The 25,463-nt window shown below is 38.8% G+C and overlaps 2 protein-coding genes across 2 annotated transcripts; one reads left to right on the top strand and one right to left on the bottom strand.

The window, feature by feature from the left end:
* Positions 1–1,497: 1,497 nt before the first annotated feature.
* LOC132293608 (uncharacterized) lies at positions 1,498–3,156 on the top strand. The gene is made up of 3 exons (XM_059791148.1): positions 1,498–1,731; positions 1,878–2,204; positions 2,840–3,156. Exons 1-3 carry the CDS (start codon positions 1,662–1,664, stop codon positions 2,998–3,000), a joined length of 558 nt encoding a protein of 185 aa, XP_059647131.1. The 5' UTR covers positions 1,498–1,661; the 3' UTR covers positions 3,001–3,156.
* A 15,791-nt stretch (positions 3,157–18,947) lies between these two features.
* On the bottom strand, positions 18,948–24,279 carry LOC132285387 (laccase-7). The gene is made up of 6 exons (XM_059787567.1): positions 24,187–24,279; positions 23,121–23,272; positions 22,334–22,578; positions 21,014–21,142; positions 19,764–20,714; positions 18,948–19,567 (listed from the first exon to the last, which is right to left on the bottom strand). Exons 1-6 carry the CDS (start codon positions 24,277–24,279, stop codon positions 19,437–19,439), a joined length of 1,701 nt encoding a protein of 566 aa, XP_059643550.1. The 3' UTR covers positions 18,948–19,436.
* Positions 24,280–25,463: the final 1,184 nt, after the last annotated feature.

Genomic DNA, 25,463 nt, shown 5'->3' with positions numbered 1-25,463 from the left:
AAAACGTATTGACCAATCAAAAATAATAATACGTTACACATCAAGTTGTGATTGGTCAAGGACTAATGTTAGACAGGTGAGGTTAAAATTAAGAATACTATCAAAATTCAGAAAACCTATAAAAGGAAATATAAGTATTATCACTAATCATAATTTCCCCTTTTTTTAAAAAGGTTGTTATTCGACAACTCTTTGTGCATTATGAGACAAGTAGGTAGTTATTTCCAAACAAATTAAAGTTCCATTCATGTGGGGAATTTCTAGAGTCAACATTTTTAATTGGTTATACAATGTTGTCATTTTTTATATATATATTTTGGGTAAGTAAGCTTTTATTACCAATTTTTTTCTTCTTTTAAGAAAGGTATGCGCTTATAACCAATCAAAAATAGTAACATGTTACCAAATTATTGCACATTAAATGCAATAATTAATTATTTATTTATTCCCAGTATGAAATTGTCGAAATTTTTTTATGATATATATTTTAAAATTCAATCTCATTTAAAATTCTTTTTTAGCTCAACATAAAGAATCGTAACTTAAATATAAAAATGGTGCCAAAATAAATAAATAAATATATATATATATACACACACACATTGAGGGTATAAATAAAAAAATTATTTATTATTACATTTAATGTGCAATAAATTTGATTAAGAATCAAAATTCAATAATTTCAAAGGTAACAATTATAAATAATTCAATAATTCCCAAAAATTATTATTATTATTTTTTTATTACATTTCATGTGCACATAACACCCTTTTATTATGAGATTAGTAGCATATTACCATTTTGGAAGTTGCACAAAGTCTTTTTCGGTCATTTTACAAAATGAATTATTTTTTTAATATTTTTTATAAAATGTTAAAGTAAGATAATTTTAGTTTAACTCACCTTTAAATATTTGGGTAAGGCCTAGTTGCATAAATTTAATGCATTAGGATTTTTTTGTTTTTTTTTTTTGGCATGCGAGAGATGTAATATATACTATAAGTCTATAAGTATAATATAATGATATTTTTTACACTTAAACCCTTCGTGGTTAGATGTTATCTATTTAGCTAAGAGCCATATCGGAGCCCAGCCGCTGAAGAGAGACAGGACGACATGGAAACATTCAAAGAGAAAGAAACTAGAAAGAAATAAAATTGGTTCCAACTTCCAAGTGTTGGAAACTTCAACATGCGAACATCCGAACACGACTCTGTTTGGCGTCAACAAGAAAGCACGTATTATTAACCATAACATAAAAGAATGAATATTTGACATACATATATTATTAATTAATTTATTATATGACATATAAATGAAATGGACAATGAAAGAAGAACAAATTGCACAAAGAACGCGTGGGGTTGGTAACAACTTCGGACATGTCTTATAGTCTAGTAAACTGCCAGACGCGTCCCCAATTTGAAAGAACGCGTCAAATTTAGCCGGAGATACACATTTAATAATCTACTTGACTAACCAAGACGTGATGTATTTACACACCTGATTTCGCTTTCCTTTATTATATATACCATCTTTCCCACCTCTATATATACACACACATATACACATACAAACACAAAACCTCTTCTTCTATTTCACCTCATATATATCTTCCAATAAAGGACCAAAACAAAAAGAAGAACAAACAAACAAACACCATGGCCTCATCAACCAATTTCTCATTGGTTCTCTTCTTTGCTTGCTCTCTCTTCCTCCAAGGAACTCTAGGTACGTGTCTATTGTATATATACATATATATATATATATATATATATATATATATATATTCAAATGTATACATTCTTTTGTTATGTATGTATGTTAGTTTTTTTTTTTTTTTTTTATATATATTTATTGGTTGTTTTTGGTTTTAGGTGAGATTATATGTGAGAATCTGCCTACGGATATTTGTTCGTATTCGATTGCATCATCCGGGAAGAGGTGTTTGTTGGAGAACTACGCGACGGAAGATGGGAAGGTGGAGTACCAGTGCAGGACATCAGAGGTGGTGGTGGAGAGGATGGCGGAGTACATAGAGACCGACGACTGTGTCAGCTCATGTGGCGTCGACAGAAACTCCGTCGGAATCTCATCCGATGCTTTGCTTGACCCACAATTCACTGCCAAGCTTTGCTCCCCCAACTGCTACCAGAACTGCCCCAACATTATTGATCTTTACTACAATTTGGCTGCCGGAGAAGGTAACCAATTTTTCTCAATTTACCTTATTAACATATGTTTGCACAACCAATGTAACAGTAGTTTGTTTGTTTGTTTGTTTTTTTTCTTTTTAAATCTGTGTTTTTTAAAAGCAACACACTCTAAGCGAAAAGTTGAAAAATGTCCACATTTACTTAGTGATTGGCCCCGAGACCACCACATCATAATTTATCCTAAAACACTAATATATTTTTGTTAGTACAGTAATGCTATTAACAGGTTGCTCTCTATATAAAATATTATGTTATTTATAAAAATATATGCTTAAAAGAGACTATATATTTTGTCTCTTCATATATATATATATGTGTGTGTGTGTTGAATTTAGCTTGTTAACTTCATTGTTTTTACCACCAAGTTGCTGATCGATATGTTAAAGAGTTGTTATACCTTTCTTTTTTTGGGTAAATTTGTTATATATGTACCTTTCTTGTGACTTAATTTTCTTGAGCTTCACTCAAAATATATTCTTTGTGTAGTAACCAGTGATAAAAATTTCACATTCTTAGTGAATGGTGACATTTTGTTTATAATTAATATTCTAAATATTACATATGTTTTAGAATTATATTTGAATATCAGAATGTCTAACCAATATATCTATTTATACATGCAGGAGTGTTTTTACCAGATCTGTGTGAGAAACAAAGGACTAACCCTCGCCGCGCCATGATTGAACTCTTGAGCTCTGGTGCTACCGCTGGTCCTGTACCTGCAGAATTGGCGCACCATCAAGCCATGGCACCCGTGATGGCACCTGCTCCAGCTTCTATTTAATTACGTTATCATATCAAATTTTAAATCATTTTTCACATAAATATATCTGTATTATTTTTATTAATGAGAGTGGAATACATCATATTAATAATTTTCTGCAGCTTTCCTGTATACATCATATCATTTCTATTCATGGAATCATTTTCAGTTGTTGTCTATTGTTGTTTCGTTTGGAAGTTTTTAACACTGTGGAGTGATATGATTTGATATAATTTCCAATTTAAAATTGGAATTGGATTTGGATTTGGATTTAATGGGATTTGAAATCCCAAGATATAGTGCCTTCGATCAAATCTCATAAAAAAAATGGTGTAATTAGTAAATTAGTGGCGGTAGGTTTGTAACTTACCCAATTTGCCCTTATTTTTACTGAAAAATAAGTTTTTTTTTTGAAAGGTAAATAAGATTATATTGATAAAACACAGAGTTACAAACATGGTTAGCCCAGGCTAACTATACAAACGAAGGCCATATACAAAGCCCAAATAATGATAGTCCCAAGCAACCAAAATATATAACAAGAAGCCCAAATGTTGCCCAAGCCCCTATGGAGCAACAAAATGCAAGTTATCCGAAGCAGGATGCGACACTGTGCAGTGGCAAGGGGAAGATTTCCTCCTCCATGGTTAGCAGTTGTCTGGAGGTTTTGCAGGAGGTCGAATAACAGAAGCATAGAGTTCCCATTCTTCAATTATAAGGCTGGAGGCTGGAGAGTCTGCAAATTTTGAAGACATGAGCTTCAGCCTGATCAAGTCAATAATTTGTTGAAGAAGGGCATTTTGGGATAACGATGACTTCTTAAACACCCTTCAATTGCGCTCCATCCCGATGTTATACACAAGAGAGGCCAGAGCAAGTTTTGAATGAATAAGGATAAAATGGTAAGAAAAATATATAGTTCCATTATAATTAAATTCCAACTTAATCCAAACACGAAAAGAATTCATTTCAAATCCAATTCCATTTCTTATTTAATTTGTCTTTCTTTTTAGTGAAACGCAATATTGTAATTCTAATCAATAAAGATAAAATAGTACTCGGTAAAAGAAATAATAATTCCTTTATAACGTGTTCAAAACACATACAATACAAATGAAATTTCACTTCAAATGCTATCTCCCATTTTACTTTTTCTTTTTTGATTCCGAATCGCAAAAGATTTTGGTTCCCTTACTAGATTCCAAACTACCGGCCATAAAGAAAGAACCAGCTGCTTGGAGTGTTGGACATGCATAGAAATAGTAGGTAGAAGAAAATACATGTAATTAGCAAATTCTTCCAATTTGTCATGAAAATAGCATTGTTGCTGTTATGATCCACAAGTATCAGCCGCTACCAAGCTTAGTGCCACCAAGAACCACCAGGGCCAGGCTGCAGCCACCTTAACATATCACAATCATCACCACTTATTTTTCTAGCTACAGCACCTATTATATATGCCAAGTGTACGTTATATACATGTTTGATATTTGATAAACGTATTTATAATTTTACTACGAACTCGGTGTACAAGTACGTCATTCATGTAAAAGTATCGGTGCTTGGTGAACTCTAGCATTATTAGCTACATTTTGTGTTGACTTCTTCTCTATATAAAGAAATAAAATGTTTGAGATTCTTTTTATGGTTTGACCCGATTAAACTTTTATTAGGGTGGATGGCACGACCAAAGGAGTGGGCTGGACCAGAAATGGTGGGTTAGATTCAACAGTCCCGTTAAATCTCTATAACTGGGCCTATTCCATTTGGATGTTCCACAATTATCCAAATGGACAGTCTTGCGACTCTTGCTATGAAGACAGTGAATAAAGAAAGAGTATATGTTTTTACTGTTACACCCTTGCATGCAAAGCAATTAGAAATGATGCTGCTGTCAGAAAGTCCAACAAAGCAAAACGAGAGATCAGTAATTTGCTTTATCTCTTACATCAAGAGTATAATTTTTAATATTTTTTATTATAATGGTAAGAAATGAATTTTTAAAAATATCTGTGAATCCCATGTTTTTATAATTTCAGAATAAATTAGAAATATTAAAAAAATAGATTTTGAATTAGGAAGAGTATTTTGGGACAATAAAAAATGAAAAGATAAACACTTTTTGTTAGCCTAATGGAGTAAATATATAATATGTTTGTTTATTATCGTATTAAATGACTTGCAAGTGCTTTAAAAAGAGTTAGACAGTAATTTGATGATGGAAATGAATCTTACCCTTTTACAGATTTGGGCCATTGGCCACCATTTTTTGCTTGGTGCTTACATATATTTGCTGCCTAAGTGAATGCATATAATTTAGGGTAAACTATATTAAACTCCTTTTTTTCTATTTTTTTTGTCAAAAAAACTCCCTTAACTATTCAAGGGAGGGGGAGGGGGAGGGGGAGGGGGGGGGGGGGGGGGGGTGATTTAACTAACGAAAGTTAATTGAAAGAGAACTGAAATATAAATTGACTTAAATACCCATTAAAGCCTATTTGAAAATCTACTTTGCTTTTTTATTTTTTAAATAACATAAACAACATCATTCACATAAATTAACACTTCTATTGTTTTTTTTGTTTTAACATTTTACTAGACTAACAAGTTCACATTAGTCATGGAAGGAATTTTTTTTTTTTTTTATAGAAAAAAATGATATTGAAATATAAAAAAAAATAAAATAAAATAAAAAGAAGAAGAAGAAGAAGAAACATGTAGGCATAAATATTAATATAAAAAAGGATAAAAGTAGGCATTATTTCTCCTAGTGTCCATTTAATAAATCTATATAAAATAAAAATCAATAAAAACCAAATAAATGAATGCACAATATAATTTTCAAATATATATATAGCAGATAAATTTTAAGAAAAAAACCTAAATTTATATTGGTTTAAAGGCTAATGAAAATATAGTATAAATAATATTTAATGGTACATATTATGTATACCATTATATTATGATACAAATTATATATAATATTATAATGATGGAAGAGTACGTGTTGTTTGCAATGGTGGAAGATATGCGGATAAGAGTGATCATATAGTAGATATATATGTGAAAGTAATATTAAAATAGGTATGAAGATACAATATTCTGTTTCATCTCTCTTACTCTTACTTTCTCTCTCTCTCTCTTCTCCCTAGCCTTTTTTTTTCTACTTTCCACCCGTCATGGTCTATTTATAGGCCATGACCCTCTTTTGCAGTTAACCAATTACATTGGGTTTATAACCCAAAGTTCTCTTCCTTCTGGGCTGGGTCTTGTAATGAGCTTGACCTTCCTCGGTGGACCCCCCACGTTGGGCCCACTCCAGGGTGCTTTGGCATGGATCCTTCTTCAATCATTCGACCCGATCTCGTTTTCGCGATCCATATCCGGCCCATGCCACTTGCCGCATCCTCAACTGCCCCCATAATTACCCCTTATTGATTAGGGGGTAATTATTAGAGGCTGCTAATGATGACCTGACGGCTTGAGGAGATCGTGTGGGAGAATGGACGGTTAGATCTAGGGGTCGGCGCTTCGAGATTCAAAAAGACAACCCATCGCTTTCCTGACTCCTCGGCTCTCGGGCTTATCTCATCTTTATAAGCTCCATCAACTCTCCATCGATCCTCTTTACCGTCTCCATCTCACCTTTTGCTGCTTGAATCCTCTCCGGCGATCTCTTGCGAAAAATCTTCCTTCCAGTGGCTTTGCAATACTTCTCTGCCGTTTTCACTCTCTAAGGTTAGTTTCATTTGCATTTTTCTTTTGGAAGACTTCTTTTTTCTCCCCGGAATCCTCATCCACTCACACCATGACAGTAGATCTAGACGTTCTTCGCATGAAACTTCAACTTCCTGATGATGTAGAAATCAGAAACTGCCCCCGGGAAGTGAATATTAGAACCGGTGCTGGCCTTCTTCCCGGCGAGGCTTTGTTTTCACTCCTCCATCTCAATCTCCTTAGATTTCCTCTACATCATTTCTTTTGCTATGTTTTTAACAAGCTAAATCTTTCCCCTTTACAAGTAAACCCCAATTTCCTTAGGATTTTATCCGTTATGCTACTCCTGATTCGTGACAGAGGTCTGGATCTGGACCTCGTAGATCTCTTCCTCTGTTACAAGGTCAGCAAGATTAGAACTGACGAACCGTTTTACCACTTTTTCCCCATTGAGAAGAGGTCTATCTGCACGGATAAGATCAAATCTGAGAAGGGCTGGAGGAAAAACATCATTGGGGTTAGGGGAGCCTGGTTCTCTCCAGCTGCGGAGGGTTTCCCTATCCCGAGCGCTTTCGGAGAGTGCTCTGTCTCTTTTTACAAGAAATATAAAAACCATAAGAGTGACTGTCCTTGCGAGATCTGCATTCCTCGTTTTTGTTCTTTCTTATGCCATTCCTTAGGCATTCCTTGTGATGACTTGAGCTACAGTGTGTGCAGGGATAGGGATAACTACTTGAAGCGGTACGTTCTGACCAACGTTCCCTCTTGCTCGGACCTTCTCACCTCAGATAATCTCCTCGACATCTCAATTCTCGGCAAGACAATGAGCCAACTCCAGATCCCTTCCTTCGGCAGGAAGAAATCTGCCCCCAGGCCTGCTATCACTCCTGCTTCAATCTCCTCACCGGCTTCAGCGTCTTCCTCCGCTACTCTTTCTGACACTACTCCTTCCACCGATCCATCCGCGACGGCTGCTGACTCGGTCGCTAACATGGCGACTGCCAGCCCGAACGTTGCCCCGTCTGCCAACAATCCTCCTTGCTCTACTGCTGCTTCCGCACGGGAAAAGGCCAAAGGAAAAAGGCATCAACCTGACAGTGCTCTGAGCATGGATGACGTTCCCTTGTCCCAGCGGGTTAGGCCCTCTGGGCCGAATGTGATTTCCCTGGCGAGACCTCCTCAAGCTAGGCCCCCCACCCCTTCTGGGCAAGCCTCAGCTTCAGGAACGGCGCCATGGAGCCCTCGCTTCATCCGAACAGACGGATCGTCTGTGAAGCCGACCGAGACCATGTTCAAAGATGGTCAGACCGCGATGGCCTACTACAGGAGTATGTGGACTCCCAAGGACATCGAGGTAGCCAAAGGTCTATCACAGAGGGAGGTGTTCAGCCGATTCCCCTTGTCTGCCATGGAGGTAACTTCTACCCCTTAGTCAATAAATCTTTACATACTCTTGCCACTTATTTTCTTCTAACTATCTGCTTGGCTTAACCAGTTGTCCTGTATATCTCTACAGACCTTGTACGGGATGATGGCTATGCAAAAACAAGTGAGCAGGTGAATGCCAAGGTCCGCGCGCTTTCTGACAGCCTTAGCGTAGCGAACAAGGAGAACGATAACTTAGCTGCTCAGAAGACCGGGTTGATGGTTCAACTTGGTAAAACTGAAAAAGAGAGGAATTCGCTGAGGAGGGAAACCGACTCTCTTCAGGATGAGAGGAACGCTCTCCAACTTGAAAAGAGTGTCTGGCAGACCGAACGGGAATCCCTTCGGGCCGAGAAGGAAGAACTGCTTCGCCTTCTGAATGACGAGCAGTCCGCTCGGATGGCCATTGAGAAGAGGGCCCTGGACGAGCGCAACGCTTTACTTGATACCATCAGCAGGGTAAATGGTGGTATGCTAGCTCTGCACGCTCGATTCTCTAGAGTTGGGGCCCTCAGATATGCTCAGGGGTTCCGAGAGGGTTACGCCGATCGCATCCCGGATGAGGGTCAGACTGGCTCTACCCCTGATGATGTTGATAAGGATCTGGATATTGACCCTCCTGGTGTTTATATCGATCCGGACTCAACCGCTGCCGAGGGGATATTTGATGAATGTCAGGAGATTGCGTCTTCTCGGATCACTCCTACTCCTCCTGCAGCTCTGACTTTGGACATTCTCCCTGTGTCCGCTTTGACTCCATCTGCCGTTACTGCTGAAGAAAACCCTCAGCAAAATGATTATTCCAACGCTACTAAGGGTAGGATTCAACAGAACGATTCTGTCATTCATCTTGACTCTCCACCTCGTGAGGATGGCGACACCACCAACAATGAGGAGGTGGCCCAACATCATCAAGAGGCCGACGAGGCAAACGCCTCTTAGTTAGGACCTCTCTTTTTTCTTTTCTTTTTTTTTTTTTTTGTTTAAATGTACTGACTTTGGCATATGTGCCATCTTTACACCTCATTTTTTGTAACCTTCTGAAGCTTATTTAATGAGATGGCCGATTCCTGATCAAATTTTTTGTGTCAACTCTTTTTTTTTTTTTTTGTTTGTGCAAGTGTTTAGTGTTCGGCTCATTGTGCCGACTGCAACTTACTTTGCTCAGGTGCCTAGCGTTTGGCTAGAATGCCACTTGCCACTTGGCCCTCTAATTTTCTTTTAGTAAGTGTTTGGCGTTCTGCTCATAGTGCCAGTTGCCACTTACTTTGCTTAGGTGCCTGGCGCTCGGCTGGAATGCCCCTTGCCACTTGGCCTTTTATTTTTCTTAGCAAGTGTTTGGCGTTCGGCTCATAGTGCCAGCTGCCACTTACTTTGCTTAAGTGCCTGGCGCTCGGCTGGAATGCCTCTTGCCACTTGGCCTTTTATTTTTCTTAACAGGTGTTTGGCTTTCGGCTCATAGTGCCAGCTGCCACTTACTTTGCTTAGGTGCCTGGCACTCGGCTGGAATGCCTCTTGCCACTTGGCCTTTTATTTTTCTTAGCAAGTGTTTGGCGTTCGGCTCATAGTGCCAGCTGCCACTTACTTTGCTTAGGTGCCTGGCGCTCGGCTGGAATGCCTCTTGCTACTTGGCCTTTTATTTTTCTTAGCAAGTGTTTGGCGTTCGGCTCATAGTGCCAGCTGCCACTTACTTTGCTTAGGATTTTAAAGAGGAGTGCAATCTTTATAAATCTCAAAAACTCATACATTCAACTGTTTTCAATTTAAAATAAACAGAATTCAGTACTGAATCTCAACTTTTTATTGATAATACCTCTTTAGAGAAGTAGCATTCCAAGGCTTGTTAACCAGCCTTCCGGCCATGGTTTCTAAGGTATATGCGCCTTTTCCTATGGCCTCTGCAATTCTGTATGGGCCTTCCCATGGTGGCATCATCTTTTTGACTATCCCCATCTTCTTTTTCAGAACCAGGTCACCTGGCCTAAAGTCTCTGTGCTTTACTCTCCTGTTATGGCTGTTCGCAAGTGTCTGCTGGTAAGAGACGAGCTTCACCGCTGCTACGTCTCTTTTTTCTTCCAGCAAATCGAGGTTAAACCTTAGCATATTTTCATTATGCTCACGGCTCCAGGCCAAGCTTCGAACAGTCGGAACTAGGTGCTCGACCGGTATAACTGCCTCGGTTCCATACGCCATGGTGAATGGACTTTCTCCGGTCGGTCTTCTTGGGGTCGTTCTGTAGGCCCATAGGACGTTCGATAGTTCATCTAATGTAATACCCCTAATTTTCAAAAGGATAGTCTCGGTATTTTGTTTAATTATTTTCTGTTCGTTAATTGTTTTAATTTATGTTTTAATTGACTTTTTAATTATTTGACTTGCTTGACTTATTTGTATTATTTGAATTAATTATTTGGTTTATTTGTTTTCTTTGATTTAATTAATTATTTGAATTATTTACATTAATTGTGATAATTGTGATTATTTAAGTTAATTGTTCTAATTATTTATTTGGCTTTAATATTCTGTAAATTGTATGTTATTTTCTGTTTTACGTTAACTTAGAATTTTATTGTTTCTTTAATGAATTAGTAATTAAATGTTTTAATTAATGACTAGGTATAAAAGTGTGGTTAGGGTTTTAGTTCTGTTTAGGTTTAATTTAATGAGCCGACAGGGTTTATAAACTAGGTTGTGTTTATGGGCCGCGTTTCAGACTTTGGATATAATTGGACTTAGGGTTTTGGTTGCCTATAAATATATAAGATAAGTCTGCTTAGGGTTTTAAGAAAAGTAAAACCAAAACACGTCTGTGGAAATAGAGACGAGGAACAGAGGAAGTTGCAGTAGGAATCGCCGGAGATCGTAGAAGACAACGTGGAGATTTTTAACAAAAAATCTCAAAAGGCAAGTTCTATCCTTACTCTCTCCTTTAGGCTTCGTGTTCTTTGCATTCCTAAACTGTTCCAGGATTAATTGTAACTTAAAACGTTTCTCTGTTCGTGCTTAAGTTTGATACACACCAGTATGTGTTGCATGGTTATTAAACTGTTAAAACTTGATAGTTGTGTGCATAATTCTTGATTTAAGTTCATGATTAACAATGGTATAAGGACTTAAACATGGACTGGGAACACATTAGGGTTAGGTTACAGGTTTTGGAAGTCAGAACAGTTAGGCGTAGAGGCTGCAGAGTCCATCGGAGGAGGGAACGACGAAGCAGAGAGGGAGGGAGCCGGCTCTCCTTTGGAGGGAGCCGACTCCCCTTAGTGTGGAGGCGGCTCCAAGAAACTGGAGCAGGCTCCAATGTTTAAAGGAGGCGGCTCCAATTTTTGGAGACGTCTCCTTGCTCAGTTTTTCAATTTTTCTTCGTTTCTAGTTGGTTTTTCATGCAGTGGATGATTCTGGAACTTTTCAGATGAGGTTAGAACTAAATATGTAATGTTTATAAGAGCCTCATGTCTGGGTTAAGGTTCCAAAAGGAGTGTTAATTAATCTGTCCACTTGGAATAGCTTGGACAGTAAAGAACTTGAACAAATAATTATACTATGTTTGGGTTGATAGACTTGCAGTGGTTAGTTCTCTGTATTAGTTTTTCTGAGATGAACAATGGTTTTAGAACATGTTTCACCATATACCATGATCTTGTATTTGAATTACATATGGGTAGGATGCATTGAACTAAGTTTTAAATTTAGCATCAATTAGATTTTGTGAAACAACCAAAACTAAGCATGTATATATACATACTGTAATTCTATCTTGATGCTTGCACTATTACTGCTAGTATCAACTGTTGGAGGAAATGAACTTGTTGATGGTTATATTAAATGTTTGTTATATCAACTGCTGGATGTGGACTCTACTGAGTTTGTGAAACATTAGAGATTAAGCATGCCTATGTATATGCTAAAGTTTTGTTTTGATGCTTTCATTAGTATTGCTAGTATCAATTTTTGGAGCATGGACCTTGTTGATATTTACCCCAAATGTCTGTGATATCAACTACTGGATGTGGAATACTATTAATATTTAAACTTAGTATTATATCGGATTTTGTGTAACAGTATGTACTGACTATGTTTACTCAACTTATTGATGCTCACATCACTACTGTTGTTATCAATCATTGGATGTATGGAATTAGTTGATATTTGCTTTAGTTGCCGATATTATCAACTGATGGATGGTTGGATAGTATACACCGGTATGGGACGGTGGTATACTAGGGACGGTTTGGTTTCAAAATACCAAAACCTACCTATTCTGGATTAACTAAAAGTTAAATCATATGGATTTGTAATGTCATGGCAACAACTAGTTGAGCGGCACTACTATGGATTTTGAATGGATTTTAAATATATTACTATTATGGTACCTCGATATGAGCTTGAGTCTCAGGATCGACGGTTAGGAAGCGTATATGCATTGGGATGTATAGCTGGATACGATGGTTAGAGGTGTACCCTGTTTAGGTATAGGTACATATGCCCACTTCGTGTGCGTTTTAGCATCTTACCTCTATTCAGGTTGAGACCGGCCTGTAGTCCAGTGAGAGTCCTTTAGTGTGACTATATATATATTTACGGACTATTAGCTATTGTTGAATTGTTTAGGATGTACATGCGTATCGGGTTTCTGTTGGATTGTAATAGTGTAGAACTTGCGCGTGGGCCTGACCCACTTCTATTTTTCAGGTACACGACAGTTCCAGGCTTAGACGTGTTCGTGCTGAGCAGAGGTCTCTATTTTCACTCTTCCGACAATGTAAGACTCACTCCATAGTTTTATTTCTGGATGTTTGTTACAGTTATTTTATCTTCCGTTTGGATATTTAATAAGGGTCCACTAGAGATGGATTCCCGAGTTGTAAACTGATGGAGTTTTGGAGTTTGGGTTTGATGGATTTTAATAATTATAATATTTTTGCGGATTCTATTTCTAGTTCTTTTCAGCTTTAATTTCATTTCCTAATTCATTTTGTATTCCGTGTTCATTATAAAATATTAATTGTTTGATATTCCCTCGGGCTCGGGCCTCGGCACTCGTGTCTCGGATCCGAGGGGTATCACATCTAACTACCTTCCTTTCCTTTCTTCTAGTTTCTTCTTGATACCAGTAAAGATTGTTCTGTTTGTAATTTTCGCTTGTCCATTGGCCTGTGGGTGACTTACTGCTGCCAGTTTTTGATTAATTCCATACTCCTCCAACAGCTCTCTTACCTATTTACTGTCAAGGTTGGTACCATTATCCATGACGATTGACCTCGGAACACCAAACCGGCAAATAATATTACTCCAAATGAATCGTCTCACATGAGTTTGAGTAACGCTCGGGTACGGCTCTGCTTCCACCCACTTAGTAAAGTAGTCTGTAGCCAGCAACACATACTTGTTCTAAGCCCTGACAGTTGGTAGTGGACCAACTACATCCATCCCCCATTGCGCGAAAAGCCATGGTGTGACCATTACATGCAAGTCTTCAGGCGGTTGGTGAATCAGTGGTCTGAACCTTTGGCACTTATCGTACCTTCTGGACAATTCTTCCGAATCTCGCGACATGTTTGGCCAGAAGTACCCTTGAGCCATTTCTTTGTGTGCTAATGATCTCCCCCCTGAGTGGTTTCCACACACACCTTCATGAATAGCTCGTAATATTTGCCGAGCCTCTGTGGGGGTAACGCACTTTAAGTACGGTTCGGAAAAGGATCTTCTGTATAACTGGTTATGCACTATGGCGTACTTTGCAGCATTCGCTTTGATTTTCCTAACCTCATTTCTTTGTTCAGGCAGAGTACCATCTCGGATGTAAGTTATGATCGGATCAATCCAACTTGGCTCATATGGAATAACATTCACTTGCCAAGGATCTGAGCCTGAAGGCTCTTCGAAAATGGATAGCTGGTTTAATATTCCCACTGGATACACCCTTGCCAATGTTTCTCCAGAACCCGAGGCGCTACATGCTAGCCTGTCGGCATCTCCGTTACACTCCCTCGAAATTTGAATGAATTCAATTTTTTCAAAGTTCTGTGCCTCCCGCATAACAGCAGAACGATATGCTTCCATCGTTTCGTCCTTGGTTTCATACTCACCCCTCACCTGCCGAACGACTAACTGTGAGTCACTGAAAACATTCAAATTCCTGACCTTAAGTTCTTTGGCAAGTTTTATTCCTGCCAGCAACGCTTCATATTATGCCTCATTGTTCGTGGCTGCGAATTCAAGCCGGAGCGCTTGGCTTAAGGCTGTACCTTCTGGCGTCTGTAGTTTGATCCCAATGCCTGCACCCATCTGATTTGAGGATCCATCAACGAAGAGTTTCCATAAGCACTTACAAAGATCCTCCTCCACGTTTTCTGAATCACATTCTAGTAAAAAATCTGCCACCGCCTGCCCTTTGACTGTTGTTCTAGGTTCGTATGTGATATCAAATGAGCTTAACTCTATGGCCCACTTCGTCATTCTTCCAGAGTGATCTGGTTTGTGCAGGATTATTCTGATAGGGAAAGTGGTTAGAACGATAATAGGATGGGATTCAAAATAATGCCTGAGCTTTCTTTTCGCATGCACTAGCGAGAATATCACCCGCTCTGCCTTTGAATAACGTCTTTTGGCCTCAGTCATTGTTTTACTAACATAGAACACTGGATATTGCTTCTCTTCTGCGTAGCGGATCAAAACGCCACTTGTTGCGATGCTGGATACTGCGTGATACAGAAACAGCTTCTCGCCTGACTCTGGAGCTGACAGTACCGGAAGGTTCTGCGTATATTTTTTCAGAGCAGTTAACGCTAGGCGTTGTTCATCTCCCCAAACCTTCCTGCCGTGGCTTCGGATTGTGTCAAAAAATGGCTTGCATCGATCTGACAATTTGGAAATGAAACGGCTCAGTGCAGCAATCCGTCCCGTAAGTGTTTGCACCTCTTTGATTGTCGTCGGCTCGGCATTCTTAGTCAGAGCATCTACTTGGGCAGGGCTTGCCTCGATGCCTCTGAGATTAACCACGTGCCTTAGGAATTGGCCTGAACTTACACCGAACGAGCACTTGGTTGGATTGAGCTTCATTTCATACCGCCGCAAAACATCAAACACGCCTCGAAGATACTGCACATGGTCGGCTTTCTTCTTACTTTTGACCACCATATCATCAATGTAAGCCTCCACTGTCTTCCCTATTTGTTCCTTAAAAATCTTGCTAATAAGTCTTTGGTAAGTTGCCCCGGCATTCTTTAGTCCGAACGGCATAACTTTGTAGCAATACGTCCCGCGTTCAGTAACGAAAGAAGTTTTTTCTTCATCAGCGGGGTCCATGGGGATCTGATTATAACCCGAATAAGCATCTAAAAAGGTCAAGCGTTCATATCCAGTTGTTGCATCCACCATCTGATCAATCTTTGGCAGCGGGAAGCTATCCTTTGGACAGGCTTTGTTTAAATTGGTAAAATCAATGCATACGCGCCATTTCTCATTTTTCTTTTATACAACGACCACATTCGATAACCAGTCGGGGTAGTACACTTCTCTTACGAACCCCGCATCAAGCAGCCTATCAACTTCCTCGGCAATAATTCGGTTGCGCTCGGGGGCAAACCATCGCTGCTTCTGTTTTACTGGTTTTGCATTGGGATTAACGTTCAAGGAATGACAAGATACCGAAGGATCGATCCCGGGCATGTCCAGGTGACTCTATGCGAACACATCTGCGTTTTGAGACAAAAAATCAACTAATTCCTGCTTTTCCTCCTCAATGAGTTGTTCCCCTACTCTGGTTGTCCGTTCAGGTCGGAACTGATCGATCTGCACATCAAGCAAGGGTTCTTCAGTCAAGCCCTTTGGTTCCTCCTCTCCGTTCTACCTGGAGGGAGGCTCCTGTAATTGCTATCTCGGACTTACTAAACGAATGGGAGCTTTCCCCTTTCCGTCATGTTTCAGCGTTACAGAGTAACATTCTTTAGCTGCAACTTGGTCTCCATGAATGTCAATCACTTTGGTTCCGTCTGGTGCCAGGCATCTCATTACCTGATGCAGAGTGGAAGGAACACCTCGAACCCTGTGGATCCACCCTCTGCCCGTCAGAAGATTGTAAGAGGGATGAATTTCAACAACTACAAAGGTTTCCATCAAAACCCTCTCGGCAGCATGTACCGCTACCTCCACCGTGCCGACGGGCTCCACTCGCTTTCCATCAAACCCTACTAGCGGATTCCCGGTGGATTTCAGCCGATCCTGTTTGATCTCGAGCCTATCGAATGTATCTCTTGGCATGATGTTCGCACTACTTCCAAGGTCAATTAGAACTCTGCACACCAAGCATTTGGCCACTGTCAAACTTACAACCAGCGGGTCCTCATGAGGGATCTGAACATGCAACAAGTCTGTCGCGTCAAACTTTATCTGCGTTGATGCGCTCTGCTGGTGCAGAGTGTTTACACTGCCTATTTTTCTCTTCATCCGTGCTTGACGAAGGCGTGTTCGAAGCAATTCATCTGATTCCTCAGCAGGTTCTGGCCGACCGTGAATTGTATTAATTACTCGAACTGGTTGCGTGTTGTGAGAATTCGATTTCTGACTCTTCTTTACATGCTCCATTGGCCGGTTCTGCTCCACCGCTGGTCCTTGAATATAACTTGCAAACTCCCCTCTGGCTATCAGCATCTCTACCCATCTCCTTAGGTTCCTGCATTCATTAGTCTGGTGGCCAAAATCAGAATGAAATGCACAGTGTTTAGACTGATCCCTCTGTTCGAAAGGTTGCCTTATTGGTAAAGGAGGTCGGAACTTATCTTTATTTTCTTGGTACAGTCTTGCTAGGGTAACTTTCAATGGAGTAATCAGCTCTTCCTTTCTGGGCCTCTTCTCAGATTTCCACGAGGAGCGTTGCGGTTGGACCTGTTTTTGCCTGATCTTTGCTTTGGTCTTTTCTTCCGTGGATATAACGGATGTCTTCCGAGCGTTTGCCGCCTCTTCTTCTTCCAAGCGTACAAATCCATTGGCTCTTTCGTTGAGTTCATCCATAGTCCTCGGCGTGTTGACCACCAAACTTGTGTGGAACGGGGTGCCACGATTCATAGCCAGAATGAATGTTTGAACTGCCGTTGAAGGGTGGCATTCAATAACCATGCTCTTGGTAAGGTTAAACCTGGTTAGGAAAGCCTGGAGACGCTCTTCAGCGTGTTGCTTCATTGTGAATAAGCTCGAAATATCTTTCGTTGGACGCTTGTTTCCATAGTATTGGCTTATGAACCGATCGCACAGGCTTCGGAAACTATCCACCAAACCCCTCGGCAGGTACTTGAACCAATTCAGAGCTGGTCCGGCTAGACTCGTAGGAAAGCACTTGCACATCAAAGAATCATTCTCAGTGTTTAGAGCCATTTTCAGCTGGATGTGATACACATGATTGATCGGATCAGTCGTTCCGTCGAATAGAATGAAAACGGGCATGGAAAATTTCCTCGGACTCGGAGCATTCAGAATCTCATCGGTGAACGGTGAATCCACCGTTCGAGCTGCTGAACGAAGTGCTTCATTCTCCCTCTGGAATCCCGCGGCTGCTCTCTGGTCTACTGATCTTCTTTCTGAGCTGTGATAGTCGAATGTCGTCATGGAAGGCCGGTAAATCGGATCGAATGATCTATCCTCAACAAAGTCCTTGCGCCATGGAGGCATAGCTTTTTGACGAATCAACTCTATTGCTTCACCTCGGCTGAGCGTTTCTTGATGTGGATCAAAAGTCATCGCTTCGTTTCGCCTGATCTGCTTACGCCGTGGATCCATGTAAATCGATCCTTCACGATCATCCATACGACGAAGATTTGGCGGCAGACCGTCTCGCCGGATTTCCTCACGGTGAGGATCAACTAGATTGTTTTCAACCTCTTCACCATGATGTGCTGCATCGGTACGTGCACCTTCTTCGCCTACCAGAAGTGGTTGTGGAATTATTGGAGCTTCTTGACGCTGTATTTCATTCCTTAGATCTGCATTTTCTCTCCGGAGAGCTTCAATCATGTTCATCAACTCATCGAGTTTCACTTGCTGGATGTTCTCAACCGTATTAGAGTTGTCACCCCCTATCATGATTTCGGATCGAAGCAAAGGCATGAATTACGAACTTCGAAACAGATCTAAGCGTTACCGATGCAAACTCCGCTAGATCTGGGCTTAACTTTACCGAATCGTGATCACTGTTTGCTAGATCTGAACTTTTCTAGCTTCAAACTCATCGGATCTGACTGCAACTGAGCAAGTCGCAATTGCGTCCTTCCAAAGCAAATGCCTCAGAATCCACAATAATCAAGAATTCTCTCGGAGCAAACTGCAATCTCACTGATCTGGATTCAACTTCCAGAAGTCACACTGCATATTCACAAATTCAATTGAACTAATATGGTACTGATCGGGCTCGAATTGATCTTCGTCCTCGGTTCCCACAGACGGCGCCAATTGAAGATACAATATTCCGTTTCATCTCTCTCACTCTTACTTTCTCTCTCTCTCTCTTCTCCCTAGCCTTTTTTTTTCTACTTTCCACCCGTCATGGTCTATTTATAGGCCATGACCCTCTTTTGCAGTTAACCAATTACATTGGGCTTATAGCCCAAAGTTCTCTTCCTTCTGGGCTGGGTCTTGTAATAGGCTTGACCTTCCTCGGTGGACCCCCCACGTTCGGCCCACTCCAGGGTGCTTTGGCATAGATCATTCTTCAATCATTCGACCCGATCTCGTTTCCGCGATCCATATCTGGCCCATGCCACTTGCCGCATCCTCAAGGTACAAGGATATTTTTGTCAGAAAAATATATGAGAAATTAAATGTCAAAACAGCTCCCTTTCGTTAGTTAAATCACTCCCCTCGAATAGTTGAGGGGGGTTTATTGACAAAAAAATAGAAAAGGGGAGTTTAGTGAAAAACACAAATAGAAAAAGGGGGTTTAATGTAATTTACCCTATAATTTATAACGAGAGTAAGTTAAGAAAAAATAAAAATAAAAATAAAAATAAAAAAATTTAGTGATATAACCGTATAAGGTGAATGACTTAAATTTCCATAGAAGTAATGCAAGTGTGAGTAAAAAAAAAAAAAACAATAATAAAGCAAAAGAATTTAATTATAACAATAATGAAACAATAGTATTTCACTCAAAAGAATGTGACTTGATACATGACAAGAATAAATTATTGAAAACCTTGTACAAGGTTGTTGACACGAACAAAAACAATGAAAATGAAAGAAAAAATGACAAATCATTTATTACAAGAGCGTGCTAAAAAATTAAAAATAAAAAACAACAACAATAATGTGAATCAATTCTTCTAACACTGAGGTAGATCTGGGGGAGGCGGAGGCAGCGTAGTTGATGGTGTTCCTCCGTTTTCAACCACGAAAGCTGTCGCTAGGCCCCACGGCAAATGTACATCCAAGTGGCAGTGCATCAACCACACACCTGCAATCACCACATTTTCAATCCAAAATTACAGTCAGTAAATGTGAATCTTGTTACATTCAAGAGCTGTACTAGCAAAATGACAGTCTCAGATGTGCTTAGCACAGTTCTAGATTGATTTGTGACCAAATTAGATGTTAAATATGAACAAAAATCATAAGCGTCTATATAGAGCAAGAATGCTTAGAGAATTCACCTGGATTGTTTGCTTTGAATCTAATGACGGCCCACCCTCCAACCGGAACGGCAATGGTGTTACGTTGTTGAGGGTTGACAAAATTGAATTTCTTAGAATCGTTGACAGAGTCGTAATTGCCAAACCCTTGTGCCAAAACGTGGAAATTGAATCCATGCAAGTGTATGGGGTGGTTTTCAACGCCCACCAACGCTGTGTTCTGCATTATAATCTGAACTGTTGCATTGTATTTGACTTTCTTCACTTTCGTTGACTTTGCGGTGAACACGATGGACGTATTGAAGCTATTGTTCGAATTGGTGTAGTCAAACTGCACCGGAGGATTGTCAGGGAAATCAGTGGTGTAGATCCCACTCACGTCGTTGAAGAACGCTTGCAGCATTGACAGCGTGGTGGGTGTCTGGAAGGACGCGTTGTTCATGCTCGCAGCCAATCGCTGCCCAAGTGGGCCTGCACAGGTTGCGTTCGCTCCGCATGGGACCAGGCCCAATCCAACAGTCACAAACATATGCTCGTTCACCTTAAGTGGCACTGGGATCCAGTGAGGCCCATTAACCAGCCCAGTCAGATTGCTGTAGAACTTGTGGGCCGTCGGTGTGTCATTGAAGGCTGGTAGGACCGGCATTTTTGGGGTTGATGACGTGGCACCATCGTACTCGACGATTGCTGTCGTGGTAGTGTTATCGAACGGTACACCAGCCGCGCTGGCATAGGGATGTGCTGCCATGTAGTAGGATCCCGGTGACTGGTCGGCGGTCAACAGGACGTCGGTGGTCTGGCCGGGGGCGATCACGACGACGTCGGTGACGAACTTGTTTGTGTAAGAGGCGTCGACGGCGACGACTGTCATCTTGTGGTTGGCAATCTTGAAGAAGAGTTGGTTATTGAGTGCAGCATTGATGATACGTAGGAGATATGTTTTACCTTGAACCACCCTTAGCTTGTATGTTACTATTCATTCATAGAAAACAAGATCATAAGATAAAATTCAAGAGGCCACTTATGAATATCAAATTTAATTAACGTCTAAGGTAGTAAAATAATTAGCATGGGTGTGTGCGTGTGTATATATATATATATAAGTATACGAGTAATGCAATAGTCTTATGCAATAATCTATAACATACTCTATAAATAAAGTTTCTCACTTTTTAAAGCAGCGAACACATCGGTCGATAATAAAAACCAATCCAAACTTTTATCAATTTTCTATATAAAATGTATTACATATAATATGTAGTAATACTTACGATTTGAAGAGCATGGGTAGAGATCGCCGGGGCGGCCATTGATGGTGTAGGCATCAGAATTGTTAGGCGCACCACCACTTGCTAGTCCTTGGTTCTCCACGTCAATTACATTAGCATTCCACCACTCTCCTGCAGATCATATGCAATAATATTTTAATTAATGGCTTTATCTATTGTAATAGAGTGCTCAATAATCTCCTATAATTAATTTTTAATGATATACACACTTAATTTACACCGTCTCTCGTATATAGTTTAACATTTTAAAGTAATATTAGAGGAAAGAGACTGTCCCAATAAAAAAATTAAAATTATTAGAGGAAAGATATATTTAATTTATGCCCCAGTTTAATTAAGCTTTATTATTGGTGGTCAACATGTTACTATAATGTTACTATAGAATAGCGCAAGATTTTAAATCCGACTGTCATCTTCATAATTATTTATGATTTACGCACAATTTTGTAAGGGAGTTGGTTTTGTCAACAATGACAACAATGCAAGTAGAGGTTAATTAATTAGTTGATAATTTAATGTTTTCCATATCTCTATTCCCTATATATTGGACTTTGAACAATTCCAGTTGGTTTAATAAAAAATATCCTAGTTAAATGTATATGTACGTATTTAAGCGCTTAAAAAAAAAAAAAAAAAAAAAAAAAAAAAAAGAAGTTATAGTATTAATTATGAGAGAAAATAAATGAAAAGAAAGATAATTTATCTTTGGATAAATAGAAGAGAGAAGAAAGAAAATAATAATATTTTTGTTTGGATATGATAGAAAATAGAAAAGAAAAGAAATGATTAAAACTAAATTACTATTATATCATTTTAAATAGAAGAGATATGAGTAAAATAATGATTTTCCCTTTTTAATTGTTGAGGGCACTTTCAAGATTATAAAAATATTATTTAAATACTGATTAGTTATCCCTCACAGTCTCTCCCTATCTTTTTCTTTTTATTTTTATTTTTTATTTTTTTATCTCATTATAAACCACCCAAATACACGTACTCTTAGATATTTTATTAAATATTATATTAAGTTGGCTTGACTTCTAGAAGATAAGAAAACATGCTTGCTGCACCCTCTTCCATTTGGATTTCTAGTATGTTTGTAACATAATTTTCTGTATATTTATAGATTCATTGGTATACTAGCAATTAGAACTCGTCAATTCCAGCTAAAATTTGAAATATTATTCATCTTGTAAAATCCATTAATTTAAAAATTAGTATAAAAAACTGGAAAATGTATTTTGACCAAAAAAAAAAACCACGAAGGGGAAGAGTAAAGAATTGGCAATTAAGGATTGGTACCTAGGAGAATTGGATGTTCTCTGTAGGGCTTGGGGAATGGGTAGGAATGGCCATTTCTTGGGCGGATGATAAGTGCCCCATGAACAGTTGCCCTAAGCCATTGGACGTGTGCGTGCCACCATAGGGTACCCTCCTGCCCTGTGATATTAAATCTGTAGGTATAGGTATGTCCAGGGCGAATCGGGCATTGAGTAGTGTAGGAGGGTCCATCAGCCCACCCACTTAGTAGCTGGAAAATCCCATGCCTGCATTCATATGTCATTAATTAGCATTTATAATCAAGAGATATAGTAGTAATACTTGGAAACAATTCGATTGTCAGTCAAAATCTTGATTGTGATTTGATCAATTTAATTATATCCACTGGTTTGCCAACAATTCACTGTATCAACAAAGGTTAGACCTTTTTTTTTTTTAATAAAAAGAAGTAAAAGACACACATATTTAATTGAAACTATCACGATCCCGATAGAAAATTAATGAATTCTGTCTTTTGACAAAATCAACTACATGGTTTGTAATTGACAAGTCATATATGTACGTGTGTGTCTGGTGGCCATGTAATTAAGAAAAATATGTAATAGAGCCAATTAATAATGAGTCAATTAATATAAATCTTGAAATAGCGGGTGGTTGATGATGAAATCAAAACAGCTGGAATATTTGTGAAAGAAAGAAAATGGTGTAACATTTTATGGTGAAAGTCAATTAAATTTGCTTAAATTTCCAAAAAAAAGAAAAAAAAAAAGTCAATTAAATTTGAGATGAAGCCATGGTAGGTGCGTACCAGTGAATAGTGAGGTTGTAGGGAGACATATTGAAGACATGGACGACAAGGGTGTCACCCTCCTTAACCCGTATCGTTGGTCCGGGGAGGCTTCCGTTTGCTGCAACAATCACTTGCTGACGGCACAGCCGCTGGACAGTCAGGTTTTGCACCTGCAGCATATATGCATCGAATTTTTAAGTGTTGCCAAATGTGAATCTTCAAGTTTGAGACAAAAATATACGATATATATATATATATATATATGCGCGCGCGCGACTTAATTTTAATTGTGTCTAGTTTTCAAAAAAGATATATGGTGCAATCAAATTTTGACTTATGATTTGCTTTGGTGAGGTAGGTGAAGCATGTTCCAGGAAGAGAACCTAATCTTCCAAATCATGCAAGAAAACAGCAAACTGATCGAAAATAAGATGCGTGCATGGATTTTCAGTGGAGAAGAGCACTATTAATTGCACTAAGGACGACCATGCTAAAATTCTTTAGTGGACTAATTAGCGTTGGAACTCGATATTGAGTGAGCCAAGCATACATTGGTCGGGCCGCACAAAGAAAATGCATTATTCAATTAAAATTGGTCATGCCTGCTTATATAAACTGCTATGGTGCATTTTAATGTGGTATGTCGGTAGGGATGAACCTGATGCATAATACAAGTTAGAGATGAGGTTCAAGATTAGAGTAGGGTTTTTTAGTGGTTTAGTAAATTATGGGAATAGTAAATTAAATATGAGGAGTTCATTAAGACTAAGCTATATATATATATATATATATATACATCTATTTTAGCCATGGAAGTAAGAATGGACACTCAATATATTCACTTCAAAAAACATCCCCTCCATATAGAAGACTTGGAGGACAAGTATATATATATATAAGTAGGCTTCAATTCCTAACATGCAACATGCATGGGGAGATCGACCTACAGATCATTTTACCCTAGCACCATGCATTCATTCCATCTCTTTGATCATGAAGACAAAACAACGATGATCCATCCAGATCAGTAACGAATGTCAAAAAAAGGAAATAAAAAATGAAATGAGTAAGAGCTAGAGATTACATGTAATGAATGCTCCACAACTTCAGCAGAAGCAAATGATGAAGAAAGAAGAGCTAAAGCGCATGCCACCAAGAACACACAAATACGTGCCATATTTGTGAAAGTGTGGAAGCTACCAATAGATGAAAAGACAGAAGAATTATAACACAAGAAAAGGCTTCGTAAATTAGGACGTGGTGATAGAATTTTTCTATGTGTTGGTTCTGAAGTTTCTTTCCATGAAATCTATACATATATATAGCAGTCATAGCTTGACAGAGCCTTTGGCTTTCTCACGATTGCGTGCACAATATAGTTAAAATTAAAAAGGGGGCATATGGACTTATCAGATAAAGGAATTTGAATTCAACGCATTAGCAAAAACTTCGTTATCCAACAGCTTTTAGTTGGCCATCAGAACACATAACACACTATTAATAAAATCCCAAAGTCGTAGATTAATCTTTAGCTTGGTTGTTCAAGCAAACCAAGCAACTGGATCAAATTTGGTAGAATTTTGACTATGACCCCTTTTTTCATTTACGCCTCCATTTTCACTTTCTCTTCTAGAACTTGAATTAATCAGATGAAAAAGGAAATTGCTGCAAAATTTTCAACTTAGTTCCTGTTTCAAGCACTCCAAATTATATATTTGCATTTCCAATCTAATTACAATCATTGCATGCATCTCATAGTTGTAAAACGTATATATTAGAAGTGCATGAATAGCCATATTAACTGCCAATATGTACATGATTGTGACTGTTCCAAGGGACTTCCTTGCATTGGGGTGCTTAATTGGGATAATGAACCTAGCAAACTATATGCTCTGTGAATTTGAAATCTCTTTTAATATTATAATAAATTGTACAAGTCTTTATCCAAGTCTGTGATGTCGTGGTTCGAATTTTGTTTTGACTCGGGTTAGGCTGAAACTACATTCCGAACCAAGTTTATGAAAAAATAATTTTTTTGACCCATTTTCTTTTGTGGGTCGTGGACCTGGTTCTATAACTCGTTTGTACGTAGTATAGTCTATAAAGGCATTTTGGGTTTAGGGTCTTTGCTAAAAGAATATTTAGAGGTATTTGAGAGAGATGCTTTGGAGGCTGATACTTGTAATCTCCTATTTTTTAAAAAGAAGAAATTTTCACTAAATTAAACTTTTATATTTGTTATATGTGACATATTTACTTTTTTGTCGATTTTTTACCTGTGTTCTTAATTGGGTACATTTGGCACAACTTAGTCTACCCCAATACATTCTTATTTGTAATCCCCTCTGCAATTTCTTCTTG

Source organism: Cornus florida, unplaced genomic scaffold, assembly GCF_030987335.1.
Source record: "Cornus florida cultivar Cherokee Brave unplaced genomic scaffold, ASM3098733v1 CherokeeBrave_3.0.0_Hap2_Chr02, whole genome shotgun sequence".
NCBI classification, from domain to species: domain Eukaryota; kingdom Viridiplantae; phylum Streptophyta; class Magnoliopsida; order Cornales; family Cornaceae; genus Cornus; species Cornus florida.
The sequence above is the reverse complement of the archived record's forward strand: the minus strand, read 5'-3'. Positions and strand labels throughout refer to the sequence as shown.

Bases quoted from the DNA above. Each gene is read 5' to 3' on its own strand.
- LOC132285387 (XM_059787567.1), bottom strand. From the start codon at position 24,279: ATGGCACGTATTTGTGTGTTCTTGGTGGCATGCGCTTTAGCTCTTCTT. The intron at 23,273-24,186 runs GTAATCTCTAGC...TATATGCTGCAG, and splicing joins TTGTGGAGCATTCATTACAT to GTGCAAAACCTGACTGTCCA. The intron at 21,143-22,333 runs GTACCAATCCTT...TATGATCTGCAG, and splicing joins AGAACATCCAATTCTCCTAG to GAGAGTGGTGGAATGCTAAT.
- LOC132293608 (XM_059791148.1), top strand. From the start codon at position 1,662: ATGGCCTCATCAACCAATTTCTCATTGGTTCTCTTCTTTGCTTGCTCT. The intron at 1,732-1,877 runs GTACGTGTCTAT...TTTTGGTTTTAG, and splicing joins CTTCCTCCAAGGAACTCTAG to GTGAGATTATATGTGAGAAT. The intron at 2,205-2,839 runs GTAACCAATTTT...TTATACATGCAG, and splicing joins CAATTTGGCTGCCGGAGAAG to GAGTGTTTTTACCAGATCTG.